Raw genomic sequence first — 14906 nt, forward strand, 5'->3', positions numbered from 1 at the left:
GAGCATAACCCATTCTGTTCCCATCACCTAACCTTTAGAGCTGCCATGCAAAAACCCCGCAGACAGCTTCTTCGGGGTAATGTAGAAAAAGACAATAGGTGGAAACTGCTCTAACCTATTTGCCAAATGGTCTGTCATCTAATGCCCCGGTGCCGCTCTGTTGTCTAATCCTACTGCTGAGACCTCTAAAAGGATACATCGGCCTAATAAGATGAATGGGCTTTGACCCTGAGGCTGCTAAAAGCCAACCCTGGACAATTTATCTGAGTGACCTCTACTCTTGGCAGAAAACGTACCTCACCTCACCTGGAAGCCTTTAGGCAGGATCAATACTGGAGAGGCAAAACAATCCCAAAACAAGAAGTGTCTGGAAGTCGGGATGCAATCACTCGATGCCTTTTACAACCTTAAAATGATGTAGTTAGAGGCAAACATCTGCATGTTGGTTGTTTCTTTCTGTATTTTTTTGGAAATACTTACTGATCTGTGTCTTTGCTCTGGAGAAAAAGGTTTTTTTTTCTTTTAAATAATTGCGTTACAGTGGGGCAACTAAATGGGCCCTCATTCAATCAGCTACTCTCCTATCCCAAATGGCCAATGTAAAGCAAGATGTCAGCCGTATGATGATTCGTCGGTAACGTTATTATCCGAACCACCGCCACGGTATAGCCCAGGGCCCGTTGTAACGTCGAGAAAGGGCATTTTGAGTTAAAAATAAGACTCTCGTCGACTGAATTTAGGGATTCTGTTTCATGTCCTGTTTGTTGGGGTCGGGTTGTGTTCAACCGAGATAAAAGGCCCCCGCTCGGGTAGGTCGAGTCGGGATACGGAGAGGAGGCCACCTTTTTTACATGAGAATATGTTTTCTCGCTTTGAGCATGAATCAGTTTACACGGTATACAATATCAATCGTTGGCCTCAAATCCATAACTGCAAAGTGCTTAGGTTTGCATTGGTGATTAGATGAATTGAACTGAGAACAGTCTGTTACTTGAGCATCCCTTCACAGCCCGGATACCTAATGCCTTTCCCCTGCCTCTGAAGTGACCGCCGTCTCGGGGATGCTTTGCTCTGGGCACTTGGCCAGAAAGCTTTATGTATTCTGATACCATTCATTTTTAATCAGGACCCAGAATATCCTTCCAAACCTCATGCAAGCAGCCTTTGGCTTTAGGACATCAATTTTGACTATGTTTTAATTGATTTGGCAGTTCTCCTCGTTGTCGTCTGTATAATTTGATTGTTAATATTGGTAATATTCCGAGCAGGAACTGCCGCACGACTCGTTTAAAATCCCCTTTCAGTTTCTCTTTCTTCTGTATTTTCAGCTGCAGAATTATGCCCCCCCCCCCCCACACACACACACACACACACACACACACACACACACACTATATAGCATATAGTGTATGGCGACTGAAAATATTGCGTGTGTTCAGCACATTTCCCCTGGCTTTCCACGTCGAGCTGCCCGACGCGTCTCGGCACGCACTCAGAAGGGTTTTCTTCACATGACTGCTGAGGAGAAAGGACACGAGAGCGCGGGAGGGGAGTCTTCTTCTGTGGTATAATGAGTTTGACAATGAAAGTGACACTGCGTCCTCCCCTGGACCTTGCCGTGTGATCAATCATAACAATGGCTCACCGTTTCCTCCTCTGGATACTGACCTTTCTCCCTTCAGGAAAGGAAGTGTGCGTGTAGTTGTCTGAGACTGCGTGTGTGTGTGTGTGTGCGTGTGTGTGTGTGCCTCTAGATTTAATTGTCCAATCTCCCCTTGAAGACTATCTGCATAGCCGTAAGGGTGTCCTTAAGCAGAGGTCCATCTCCCCCCCCAAAGCCACAAAAATGCCCAATTGAGGGAATACGGATCTATTTTATTCTGCCCTATAAACTATTTTAAGTTCAGAATTTCTTATTTCTTTTTTTTTTTTTGGAGAGGTGGGAGACATTAGGATTATATATTTAAAATCCCGTCACCTTAACAGCTTACAAGGCGATTTGATGCCGTTACTCCAGTGAGGAGAACTGCCAAGATTTCATGCAAATATAAAGTATGGAGTGAGATAATTTTAGACCGGTTTCACTCATAGTTCAGTGCCCGAAACTAAATAGTGACAGAAACTGAGCCGACAGGACTTATCAGCAGCCCACTTACTGTAATGCATGTGGTTTCTGTATGTGCAGCTGCAGTACTTAAATTAAAAAATTAAAAATAAATCTTGGTACTATCAAATGGTCTTACTATGCGTCAACCACAAATGTCCCATGTCGACTATAAGGTGTCTAGACACAGTTTTATAGCCATTTTTATGCCACTCTTAATTGTTGCTTTATATGCATGTCAGGGGTACTGCTATAATGTCCTAACAACTACATAAAAACATGATCAATATAGAAACAGATCTTTACAATAATTCAAATGGACACGTCCTTTTTGGGTTTTTTTAAAGCCAGTACATTTTAGATTGTAAAAATGTTGTGTTTTTTGATGGTGTGTACTTTCATGGCTACTACACTAATACAAAAATATATATAAATGTGTATATATTGTTCTGTTATACTGCACACCGTCTGACTATCGTTGGTATTATCAGCAAATGCCCAAAAGAAAAATAACTACTTTTTACACTTAAAATATGCAGAGTCGTTGTCAGTTTTTTTTTCAGCCCTGAGTGATGTCTACAGGTATCTCCCAGGCTGCATCCAACCCTGACAGCTTCCACCAATAAGGTAGACAACCTACATTAATCCTGAGAGGGGAGCTCCAGGGTAAAAACAATGTTGACAAGCACTCACTAAGTTTACTACTGCGAGTGCTTCCTAAACAATCTCCGGTGAGCAGATCCACAGTTCTATAAGGTCTTCTAGTCTTTCATCTGGACTTCGGTGGCTGGAGAGTACGAGATCTCGGGGTTGGGTATCATCTGGGTTATAATTATTCTGATTCTTAAACGTTCTTGATTCAGATTGTTTGAAGGGGGTCAAAACAGGTAGCATGCAAAAACAACCAACATATTTATATATTTTTTTAAAAACATTAGAAAATCAATTTCACACAGGTTAATTAGATTGCTGTTGTTAAATGCGATGATTCAATAGCAATCAGTTTGTTCTTCTTTTTTTTCTTTTTTTTTTTTCCGATTTGTGCAATTTGAGATGTTAGAACTGCCTCCCCCCTCGGTCCAGTGAAATAGAAATACTAATAATAATTTAATCTAAATACCTTTCTAGGTTTTTCCTGGGACTGAAGTGTGAGGCTTTGTTTATACTCGTGGGAGGCGCCGTGACGCGGGCCTCCACAGATGGCGTGCGATCCAAGAGCATGCACAAAGGCGTTTAAAACATTTATGCAAATGTGGATTCCTCCTGCTTTTAAAGCATTGAGGGGAAAAAAAAGAAGGAAATCGGCCATCTTTGTAAGTCATTATTTTATTCTTTAATTTCTTTGCCGTTATATTAATGTGGCAGTCAGTCCGGCTTGTTACAACAATTCGGAGCTGCACAACCAAGCGCCCTTTCGCACCTTACGCACAATACGTGATGACGCCCACACTGCGCCAGAGACACTACACAGTGAGCGTAAACCCGGATTAATCTAGACTTGTTTGAGCAGCGCCATCCAGTCCAGAAAGAGCGACAATATGCGTCTTTTTTTCTTTCTTTTTTTTTACTTCTTTGGGCGCCCAATTCTTTGCATGTTGGATTCGGTTCTAATTTGGAGCCGAGATCCGGTTCCCCCGATCCAAAAGAGAACGCAATTCCATGTAATTTGAGGAAGAAAATCCACGTCGTGTACATTCTGTCTCCACCAACGTCTTTCACGTTATTAACTCAGGCAAATATTAGAGACTATTTGATAGGGGTAAAATTAGATTGAGATCGAAACCCTTTGATTTGTGGTATTGTTTGAGCTAGATGAAACACTCACATGACGAAAAACCCCTGAAATCCTGATTGAAGTCAAGGCCTTCTAATGAAACATTTATTCGTGCGCGAATAAAAAAAAAAGACTCCAACTCATTTCCACTGCAGATGAAAAGATCCAGCGGTATAATTTGTTGCTAAAATGTGTTTTTAATTGCATGTCAAAAAAAGGAAAGTGGAGCAGGTTAACACAATTAAGACAATACCCGTTTGCCCATATTGTCGTCACTAAATTGGACTGTTTGATTGTTTCACTCTGGCTATTTATATTACTAAAATACTGGAGCCAATGCTGTCAGCTAAAAAGTTACTTTCATCTCCTCCTGTACTTACTAAGGTAGGAAGTCAGTAAGATAGAGAGTGTGCGTTTGCGTTTGTGAGGCGTGAAGGAATAAGTGAGTAAATGTTAAATGAATACTTTTTATGTGAGAAAATGTGTTATTAGTAGTTTTGTTCTTCTTCCAAATCAAGACAAAGTCAATTAAACACAAACATAAAAAAAGAAGGTTTTATTGGTTAGGTGCAACATGATTCATAGATTTCTGCAATCCAGCGTGACACGAGACTCAAGAGTACGACGGCAAGCGGAAACCGGCGTGTTCATACGATCAGATGAGTCCAAAAAAAAAAAAAAAACGGAAAAATCACCTTGACTTGGAATTTTGTGTTGATTGCAGACATCCAACACTGGGGAGGGCAAAGGTCGAAGCCGCGGCACCGTGACGACAGACATAACAAATACGCTCGTGTCCCGAGACGGGCGAGAGAAAGGAGCCGGTGAAAGGAAGAAGACATGAAACCAAACAAATTGGTGGGTTGCTGCTTGTCTGGGGACGGCGTGTATGAGAAAGAAGAAAAAAAATAACCAGCGGCTCTCCAGGAAAAGAGAGGAAATCTACTTTACCCGATATAAAACAACAACAACAACAACAACAACAAAAAAAAGGATCTAGAGACTACGGTGTATCCTGACTTGTCAACTTCTGTCTGACATTCTATATTTGAGATTTTCTTACTTTAAGTTTACACTAAAGTTGTTTTTTTTTCCCACTTTGCTTGCAATAAGTGCAACAAGTAAGCAATAGTTTGCTGATATCCACTTTACAAGCAATCAGTGTAACTCACCTCAGGAGAAAAAACATTCATGGTTGCCGAGGAGACGCCGGCAACACATGTAATTACGAACAAATACAGTTGGACCGACATGCTAATCCGGCCCTTCCATTGATATTCATAGAGTATAGAAGCGGCTTCCTGACTATATTTCCGTACCGCATGGTAATACAAACACTCAATTAGGCTGTGTGATGAAGTGAAATGAGCCTTCTTCTCTTGAGGATGGTAAATAGTGGCCCTCGTAATTGACAACCGCAGAGTAATTCCTAATCGTAATAACACGTCCTGCAGTCTGGCCCTACGCAAGTGATTAGACCGAGCGGAGCGTGGGCTAACGCGGGGAGGGGGGGGGGGGGCGTCTGCAGCAACCGGGTCGGAGTGGAAAATGTTGATACTTAAAGATTAGGTGACAGAGAATAGATGTCAGGCAAAGTAAATGGTTGTGTCGCGGCACCGACGCATCTCTGCAGGAGTCTCGACTCCCCAGATGTGGACTGTGCGTAAAAAAAAGGCCTGCCATTGGCCATTGGGGTTCTCCGCCCCTTTTGCTATCGACTGATATTATTTTTGAAAGGGCACCTGGAAACGATCAAAAGCGTCGTTGGTTTTTTTTTCCACACTTTCACCCAGAACTGGAAGTGTGGAGCTAAGTCTGGCTGTGCGAGACTAATGTCACGCCTACCATGACAGGTTAACCCAAATACTCATTAACACACAAGTGCTCCACTTGGAGCTGGAACTATGGGTTGAGTCAACCTTTGGAAAAAGAAAACGTGAAACAATTAGTTGATTCATCCATTACTGGGGAGTACAGAAAATGAATCGCCGACTTTAATAATACGTGTTTTTCATGAACCAATTTCATTGTCTCATTTTCATCATTGACAGATGAATATCTTTGGGTGTTTGGACTGTCGGTCGGACAAGAGGAGACAGATTGTGATGAAGTCAAAACTAAATGATCAGTCGTATTGAAAAAAAGAAATTAGCATTTGCCCCAAAAAAAAAATCCCCATTTTGAATCCAAATAGATGCTAACGTTAATGTAGCACAATATCCAACATGTTGGAGCTTCCGCCTCGCCATAATTATCATCACATAAGTTAGCGAATTAATAAATGAGCATTAATTACCAACTATTTCTCCTTCAACCTTGCTGTGTCTTCGCATGTTTAATATATAAATGAACTCTAAGAAAATCAGTTTTTTCCCTATTAATATGCAAATGTTATTCGGCAAGACACTCCAAAGTCTTATCAGATCTGTAGGTGCTGAGAGTTTTTTTTTTTTCACCCAAAGTGTCGACACGCGCAGGAAAAAAAAGACAAAAAAGGGGGGGGGGGGCGTCCCAACACACGTGCCCGTTTACCACGTGGCGCCGGGCAGCCAAAAAAAGGATTGAATCCAAAAATGATGTTATCGGCGGCCCCGGTTGGTCATTTTGCTCCGACGGATCGGCTCAAATGTCACCGACCTTTCGCTCTGTGCACAGAACGGGGGGCGACGACCTGCTCCTCCCGGGGGGCGACGCCCTGCTCCTCCCGGGGGGCGACGACCTGCTCCTCCCGGGGGCGACGCCCTGCTCCTCCCGGGGGCGACGACCTGCTCCTCCCGGGCGGGGCCTCTCACGAGGGCCCGATCCAAAATAGAAAAAACGGAAATCTGTTTCGCAACGCTGACGAGCACAACACGTGCAACGGCACATCATCATCATCACCGTCGCACATCTCCCCCCCCCCCCCCCGTCACCCTGTCACCCCGGGCACTAACAATGTGAACACTTAACCGGCGACGGCGGAAGCGAGGCGGGGAAGTGATGACAATGAATGATGGCAATCAAAAAGCGCGCCATTTGACGAAAGCACGAGATGAAGCTCAGACAACCTTCCCACAGCTCCCATTAACAGATGATCCAACTCCTCTGCCAGTGTTCTTGGGAGTGTTCTTCCCAAAACATCACAAGATGGTCAGAAAAACAAAGAAGAAGAAAAAAAAAAACAGTTATTTATTCTTTTTTTTTTTTTGCCATATTGAATTATGAAAGTAGCGAGGGAGGGATTTCTGCCAGCTACGATCAATAGGCTGATTCCACTGTCACAATATGAAGCGCACATCTGAGGCAGGAGTTTGACAGATGGCGCGTCACCTTCGTCAGCGTGACGTCCCGAACGCACGCACACACACACACACACACACACACACACACACACACACACACGTGTGTGGGTGTTATTGCCAGCACTGTATCTTAGGGAGATATACAGTGTGAGAAACCAAGTGTGTGTGTGTGTGTGTGTGTGGGTGTTATTGCCAGCACTGTATCTTAGGGAGATATACAGTGTGAGAAACCAAGTGTGTGTGTGTGTGTGGGTGTGTGTGAGAGACAGGAGTGGGGGTGAGAGATGCAGAGTGAGAGAACACGAATATGTGCACACGGGGAAGCATGTTAGAGGGTGTCTGATACGCTTTCATACTCCCACCCAAAAAGAAGCCTTTGGTGCTCGCTGTGCTACAGCACACTTTGCTGCGACTCCTCCACTGATTTAATTAACCTTTTCCTGGCACTGTTCACACACAGTGAATCCGTGAGCCCACACTCCACTGTATTGTAGACCTGTGACTTTTTATTAAATTTTCTTTATAACGACAAATAGAAATGATCTCCCGATTGCGTCCTCCTCGTGAACGTGAGCGCGTCGCAGCCACGCTAGCTCGTCCTCTCCTCCTCCTCCTCCTTTTTAGAAATGACTTTGGACAGAAGGTGCAGTTTCCCACCGGAGCAAAAGTGATGCTTCTTTAACAGAGGATGACAGCCATCGCGGTTGGAAGTCCCTTCCTTCCTAACAAGGGGTCAGCAGACGCCGCGCCCGCTCGCAGCGGACACAATAAACCCCACGTGTGACGGGTCCTCTCCGGCCGAGGAGGGCCCGCCTGTCACCATGTGCTGCAGTGCCGGAGCTGCAGTACATTTTTTTTTTTTTTCACACCCTATTAGGAATACAACTCAACTGGACCATGCTATGTTTCTGATCCGTGCAGTCATTCATGTTTTATGAGGGGTATAATATTGATTCTGAAGGCAGCACAGTCGACATTTGGGTAGGAGGAGAAAAAAAGAAAAAAATCACTTTTACACAGCAGCTATATACGTTGACCTAACGGCCTTATGAAATATGAATATTCATATCACGATTAACACTTGAACCTTGAATATGATCATTTAATATTTAAGCATTAAAAATACATCGCCGTAGCAACCTGGTAACTGCAGGCGCCCCCCCCCTCCCCCGTTGCAAGCTTCCACCCCACAGTGGTGATACTTTATTTTTTCATCTAAAAAAAAAAAGAAGATTTTTGTGTCCTCGTTTAATATTTATTGTCTTCAGAGTTGGTTACCGGGACTGGCAGTGCAGCACCCGCTAAGGAAGAGTTCACGTGTACTTTGAGGCTCTAAATCGTGAATTTAAAAAAAAAACTATTCTAAACTATAATTGGTTGAGAGAATTGCATTCCGTCTATTACAGAGGATGGAAATATTCAATTTTCTCAAGAAGAGCGAGAGTGCGCGGTTAGTGCCATTATTTGTTTTCCAAGACATTTCAACAAATTCCACATTTGTCCCGACAGCTGCTTTGCCTTCGTGGGACTGAAACACCCCAAGGACGACATGTGACCCACATTCTAATGCATCCGGTACAAAATAAAGTGCAGTACCGTCATGAATCCAATTCTGTGTCTTGGTATTTCCATCTATAATTCCTGTTTGAAAAAGCAGCTCATTAAAAAGTACAAGAATATCTCACACGCATTGATTTCATTGAATGTTCGCACTTATGAAGGTTACAAATAATTAAAAAAATATATACATCTTTGAAAAATTTCAATAAAATTGTACGGCTACACATAAATGCATTTCCCATAATGCAGAGGAAATTAATGAATGACATGAAGTGGCCTTGCTACACTAGAGATGGGGCTTTAGTTGGACGACCTTGTTAGCGTCTTAATCTTCATGCTTACTAAAGACTGAGAATAACTTCGAGAATTTTTCTTGCAGTAAACTGTTCAAAGCTCTATTTTCTCTGCCGAGTGCAAAACATTTATTTTTCTTAAATCAGGGTGCCACTTACAGCGGCGCTACGCTCCCTACAGACGTGAGCACTGTACAGCTGGTACATGTCACAGCACTGTAACATGAGACAGTAAATGAGCATATGTAAATGTCTTTTTATATATGTATGTATATATACACACACACACACAGGTGCGTGTAAGTGTGGGTTTGTGTCAGTTATAGGAAAGTGTGAATTTAAAAGCATTGTTTCATTCTTTTAGATTTATGTAGCATATCAGCATGGATATAGTTAAAATATTGTAGATAATATATTTTCCACAAATTAGGTGAATTTCCACATTTATGTGTTAGGTGCTTTGATAGAAGGGAAACAAATAATAATGAAGAAATATATATATATTTTTTTTTTAAAAAGGCATAGAGAAATGAAGGCTCTCTTTTGTTTCTCTGGTCAAAGCAATCTGAGCTGCGTATCGTTCATGTAGTGGAACCGATAGTTTGTAAAAAAGATGGTCTCATCTATTGAGATTTACTGAGGACGTTCTTACATCTAGAAAACCAATAAAACGGATGCTTTGATAAATCAATTTGGTTTCCAAGGGATTCTATCACTGGCGAGGGATTATTTTAAGTGTAAAATCAATGAAAGCTGTTTAACAGATTCTTTCTCTTTTTAAATAATCACATATAAGCAGTTATGTTATTAGCCATTAGGGGCTTGGCTTAAAAAGAAAATTATATATATATATATATATATATATATATATATATATACATATATATATGTGTGTGTGTGTGTATTTGTTTCTATTTTTTTATTTTTTTAAGCCAATTATTTCAACACAAGAGAAGTAATAAATGTCAACATCAAACATGTTTTAAGTGTTGACACATGACCTTAAAACTCCTACTGCACAGGGCTTTACTCGCATCTCTTTCACTGGCTGGGTCCTATACGGAAAGAATATATATATACGCTTCCAAATGAGTTCCTTTAGAAAACAACCAAATAGAAAACATCCCCTCTCATCCCGTCTCCGTGGCTCCACTCGACAAGATGCCCCACTCTAGTTTCATTTTTGTTTTTGTTTAAAAAGGTGGACCTTTTATTTTTTTGAATGGCGAAGGTTAACCCTTGCAGATGGCGCGCTCTCTGAATGCGCCGAGGCTTCGGTACTTCTCTGTGTCGAAACACTCTGTCGAACGGAGCGAATTAAAATGAAATATTGAGTTCATTTATGAATAAGTGGGGCTGAACGGCCCCTTGTCGGAGCTTCTGCATACATATTCAGTTGATGGAAACCTTTGGATGGGTCATTTCTCTTATAGCTGCTTCATTAAATTGTGAAAGTCAAAAGTGCAATGCCTCGTGACATAAAAACACAAAAAGAGACCAAGATCTATAGAGGTGGAACAGACAGATCTTCCTTGACGAAAAAAAAAAAAAAAAAAAAAAAAAAAAAGAGTTGCGCCACATGCGCTTAAAAGAACAAAGTGCAGACATACTCTACCACATATAAATGTGTTTTTTTCTGAGCTGTTATGGATTTTGTAAGAAAAAATGAATAAAAAGCTCTGGCACCGGGGATAGAAATCTGGCAGGTATTGTCCCTTTAATTTGACCAATTGAGGCAAAAGCGAGTTAGATGAAGCCTCAGTGGGACGTTGTGCAAACTGGAGCCAATCAGAAGCGGCTTTTTGTATCGCGTCCAAAATAAATGCCAGAGTGTGTGTGTGTGTGTGTGTGTGTATGTGTTCATGCAGTATAAGTAGTGGTGGTGGGGGGGGGGGGGGGGGGGGGGGGGGAGCAGGTACAATCAAAGCTCAATTGAGAACCTATTGAAGCTGGACTCCTGGAGAACGGAGCAACGACTGGTGCTATGTTTCCGTGCTCGGTCTATACGGCGACACATTTTTCGTGCTCTGGAGGCTTTTGGGGGGTTTGTGTTAACCGGCGTCTCTGTGGTCGCCGTGAGCTTTCTAGTGAATCACAAACACATGCTGTGCATCGGGCCAAAGCAAAAGGCCCATACGCCAAGACAAAAATATTCAGGGTTTGGGGAAGGCATTTTGAAAAAAAAAGACTTACTCAGCCCCCCCCTTCCCCCCTTCCCGGAGACAAGCTCACCGTGATGAATGCCGCCATTAAGAAAATGACTTGTCTCAAATGTCAGACCGTAGCCAATGTTTTTCCGAATAGAAATTGATAGCGCACAAACGCAATACTTTTTAAAAAATTTTTCTTCCTCTTTTTTTCCTCTATTTAATGTTCTCGGCAGCGCAATCAACCCTAATTATTTTAACTGCCTGCCACTCTTTGAGATCAACGCTTTCTTAAAAATAATTAGAGCTTTGCGTTCAATGTGTTTTAATGGTGATGGTCTCGCACTTTGATGATGAGGAATGGCGGACAGTGTCAGGTGCACTCAACGCCACAGAAGGCATCTGAAAAGCTGTACACTGGAAACATATGAAGCCGGAAGGATAGGTTCAAAGACAGGAAAGGGGGGGGGAGGGGCATTACTGGCTTAAACCATGGAAGCCAGAAAGAAGAAATACTGTTGAAAACCAGCAGAAAAAGCCTTTTTAAAGTAGATTACAAGAGACAAGAGACAAGAAACTATCCACTCAGGAAGTGAGGGTGGCAAAACAAACCAAGACTGTTTTTAAAAGTGTACATTTCACAACTCTACGCCGCTACCTTGTACCTCGAGAATGCATTTGATGCAACAAAGATTTGCTTTCCTCAAACGCACGCCCTCAATCCGCTGTCTCAGGTTTCCAGGCGTGATCAAATTTGCACTTCAAACCTCGGGTAGCCATTTAATCAGCCATTGTGCGTGCCCAGTCAACCACTGCAGAGTTTTTTTCTAAGCAACATCTCAGAGGTAGGCGCACAAAAGCCATCTGTGATTACACGCCAGCCCACGGGGGAAACTTCATCACACTCCTCTTGCTTCCTGTCGAGAAGGACCAGGTGACGAGGAACCGCTCGATGGGAAAAAAGGCCAAATTCTGTTCCGCATGCGGCGAGGAATCGCGCCTTTGATCCGAAGAGAAGGCAGCTGCAAAGGCCTCTGCAGATACCGGCACCCCTCCCCGACCAATCGCAGCTCCCACTTGCCTTTCCACCAATCAGGGGGCCTCGTCTCCAGCGCCGACCATAATCCCAAATGCCTTTTTTCTTTTCTTTTTTTTCTTCCTTCTACACACAGATTCCCTTCCCCTTTTGCAAAAAGCGTCGGACAGCGTGATCCGCACACACGGGGGTAAGCATTTCTTAAAGATTATAAAAAAGAAAAGAAAAAAAAGAATGATGCGCCCCCTACTCACCCATCTCATTGTCCGATTTATTGTCCATTTCCGTGTCGGTGAGCGTGAGCGCCGAGTTAGAGCGACTGGAGAGGCATGAATCCTGCCCAGAGTTCGCCCCCGTTCCCCAGAGAGTCATGGTACGTTCCGGTGATACAGGTTCATGGTTTTCTGTAGCGACCGGGCCCCTGGAGTAGCTGCCGAGCGGGTGGGAGAGGCCCGTCTCGGGGCAGAGCCCCAGGCCCCTGCGAGCAGAGGGCTCACAGATTCCCAGTTGCCTCAGCGAAAACGTCTGCCCTGTGAAAGACAGAAGTATTAAAGTTAACAAACCGATCCACAACACCGTTAACGGCCCGAGAGCGGGGGATACTTTAAAAAAGAAGAAGAACAAAAATAGCACTTAAGCTAAGAATATGTTGGAAGAGGAGCGATTTAATTGTTGAATTAAGACTTAACAACGTCCTCCCACACTCGTTAACTTATCAAGATGCCAGATTTTTAAAATTCTTTTATTCTTTTTTTATTTACTGTGAATCACAGTGCGGCTCAAACTAGATTTTAATAATTATTTGAGCTTTTTAAGATGACCCACTTTGCTCATTTAAAAAGGCAAAAACTAAAATCACCAGAAATCAAGCTTCTTGTGTTCATCTACACATGAGAAAACAATAACGATTATTATTGTTGTGATTTATTGTTTTCAGTAAGAGTTTCAGACACAGCCATGTCATGAAGTTGAAATAATTTTTAGTAAAAAGCTCCCTTTCCCATAATCTTTGAATTAATGTGCATTACATAAGGTAAACTCTGAATGCAAATATATGTAACATGTATTCACTGACAACAAAATAGATAAATAATCAATGATTTTTTAAGGATTTCAAGGTCAGGTGTCAACATTCTAAAAAAATAAATAAAGAAAAAATACGTTTACTATGATTACATATAAAATGCAAAAAATTCCCCATCTGATGTTACAGAAAACTAATTTCTTCACGTTGAAATCCAACACATTTAAAAGAATCATTAAATAACGACATTGCCACACACACACCCACACACACACACACACTCTCTATCCCCCAACCAGATGAATAACATTGAATCTCACATCCACGATGATGTATTAACAGTCGTTGGCATTAAATGTCCACGTTTTAAAGAGGAACAATAGCATTCCTCCCACAACTTCATCATAATCCAGTTAATTCTGAAACGGGCACCAATTAGCACCCCGAACATTGTAAGGGAGTAATGGATACATTTTCTAATTGCAATCTTATGAGCCAAAGGAGTGCCGTAAAACAGAATGAACTGCTCAAACTTATTTTTTTTTGGATTACAAAAATTAGAGCAGTTTCAAGAACAGCCAATTAAAGGCCGCGGTTATTCACTGAGCATTCTACCCTTATGACTGTAATGTGGTCCAGCAGGGTGTGAGGAGCTGTATCCCCCACAACCATGTTACATTTCCACCCCCGCATGTTTGTGAAGATAAGACTAAATTGTGCCTTTGTTTGAGATCACCTAATTGTGTTTCACGCTGCCTGGCATCCTGACATCCTACAGCTCAGTCTTGTCAAACCTGCACACACTCAGTGGAAGATAAAACTTCAAAAATGCTCGAATTTAGTAAACACAACAGTCCTTGGTTCATTTTTACTAATGATGCGTCTACGCTAACAGTAAAATGAACACGGATAACCAGGATGTTTGTTGTTGTCTCGTATTATAATAACTCTTAACAAACTGGGACTCTGAGATTCATCCTCACATTTCCTCATCAGAGAGTCCCGAAAAATCAATACGCGCACTTAAAATTCGACCAGCGCAGAACTATTTGAGCATATTTTATGGAAAACGCTGAAGTAAAAAAAAAAAGAAAGGAAAACCAAGAGTGAACGCTTGCTCTCGCTAACCTGGCCTGCTGTACTCGGCGCTCTCCTTGTGGACCATCTCCTTGACTCGGCCTCCAAACAGCATTCGCGAGGGGTCATGGTCAAAGGCCTGGAGCGTTTCGCTGGAGCTGTACGACTGCTGGGTGGGCACGCGGCAGGCCCCCTCCTCCCGGTCAGACGAGGAGGCGGTGTATCGACGCTCCCGATCCTTGTCCCTCTCGCAGTATCTCTCTCGGTCTCTCTGGCTCTTGGACAGCGAGCAGAAAGGCCGCTGCTCCCTCACCCGTTCCATGCTGCCTGCATGCTGGGTATCCAACTCCCTCCCCTTCAAGCACCGACTCTCTCCTGAGAGACTCGTCCGCTGGATTATTTCACCCTCTTATCCCCCCCCCCCCCCCCCCCCCGACCTGATTCTGCACCTATTAACCCCCCAAAAACTCCCCTCCCCACTTTGTCTTCTCGGTCGGTCTCTTTCTTCAGTCCACTCCGTCCTCCGCTCACTCTACCTGGAGAAAGAGAGAGAGAGGAAGCAAGGAGCTCAAATAACACTAATCCATCTGCTTCATCTTCAAAAGTACAC

The 14906-nt window shown here is 42.9% G+C and overlaps 1 protein-coding gene across 1 annotated transcript in view; it reads right to left on the minus strand.

The window, feature by feature from the left end:
• si:dkey-237h12.3 (teneurin-3) overlaps positions 1 to 14618 on the minus strand; it is a 124444-nt gene extending 109826 nt beyond the window's left edge. Inside the window, 2 exon segments of the mRNA XM_034543272.1 lie at positions 12450 to 12725; positions 14348 to 14618. Of these exon segments, the coding sequence (XP_034399163.1) occupies positions 12450 to 12725; positions 14348 to 14618 (547 nt within the window).
• Between the last annotated feature and the right edge of the window lie 288 nt (positions 14619 to 14906).

This window comes from Cyclopterus lumpus, chromosome 10 (genome assembly GCF_009769545.1).
Source record: "Cyclopterus lumpus isolate fCycLum1 chromosome 10, fCycLum1.pri, whole genome shotgun sequence".
NCBI classification, from domain to species: domain Eukaryota; kingdom Metazoa; phylum Chordata; class Actinopteri; order Perciformes; family Cyclopteridae; genus Cyclopterus; species Cyclopterus lumpus.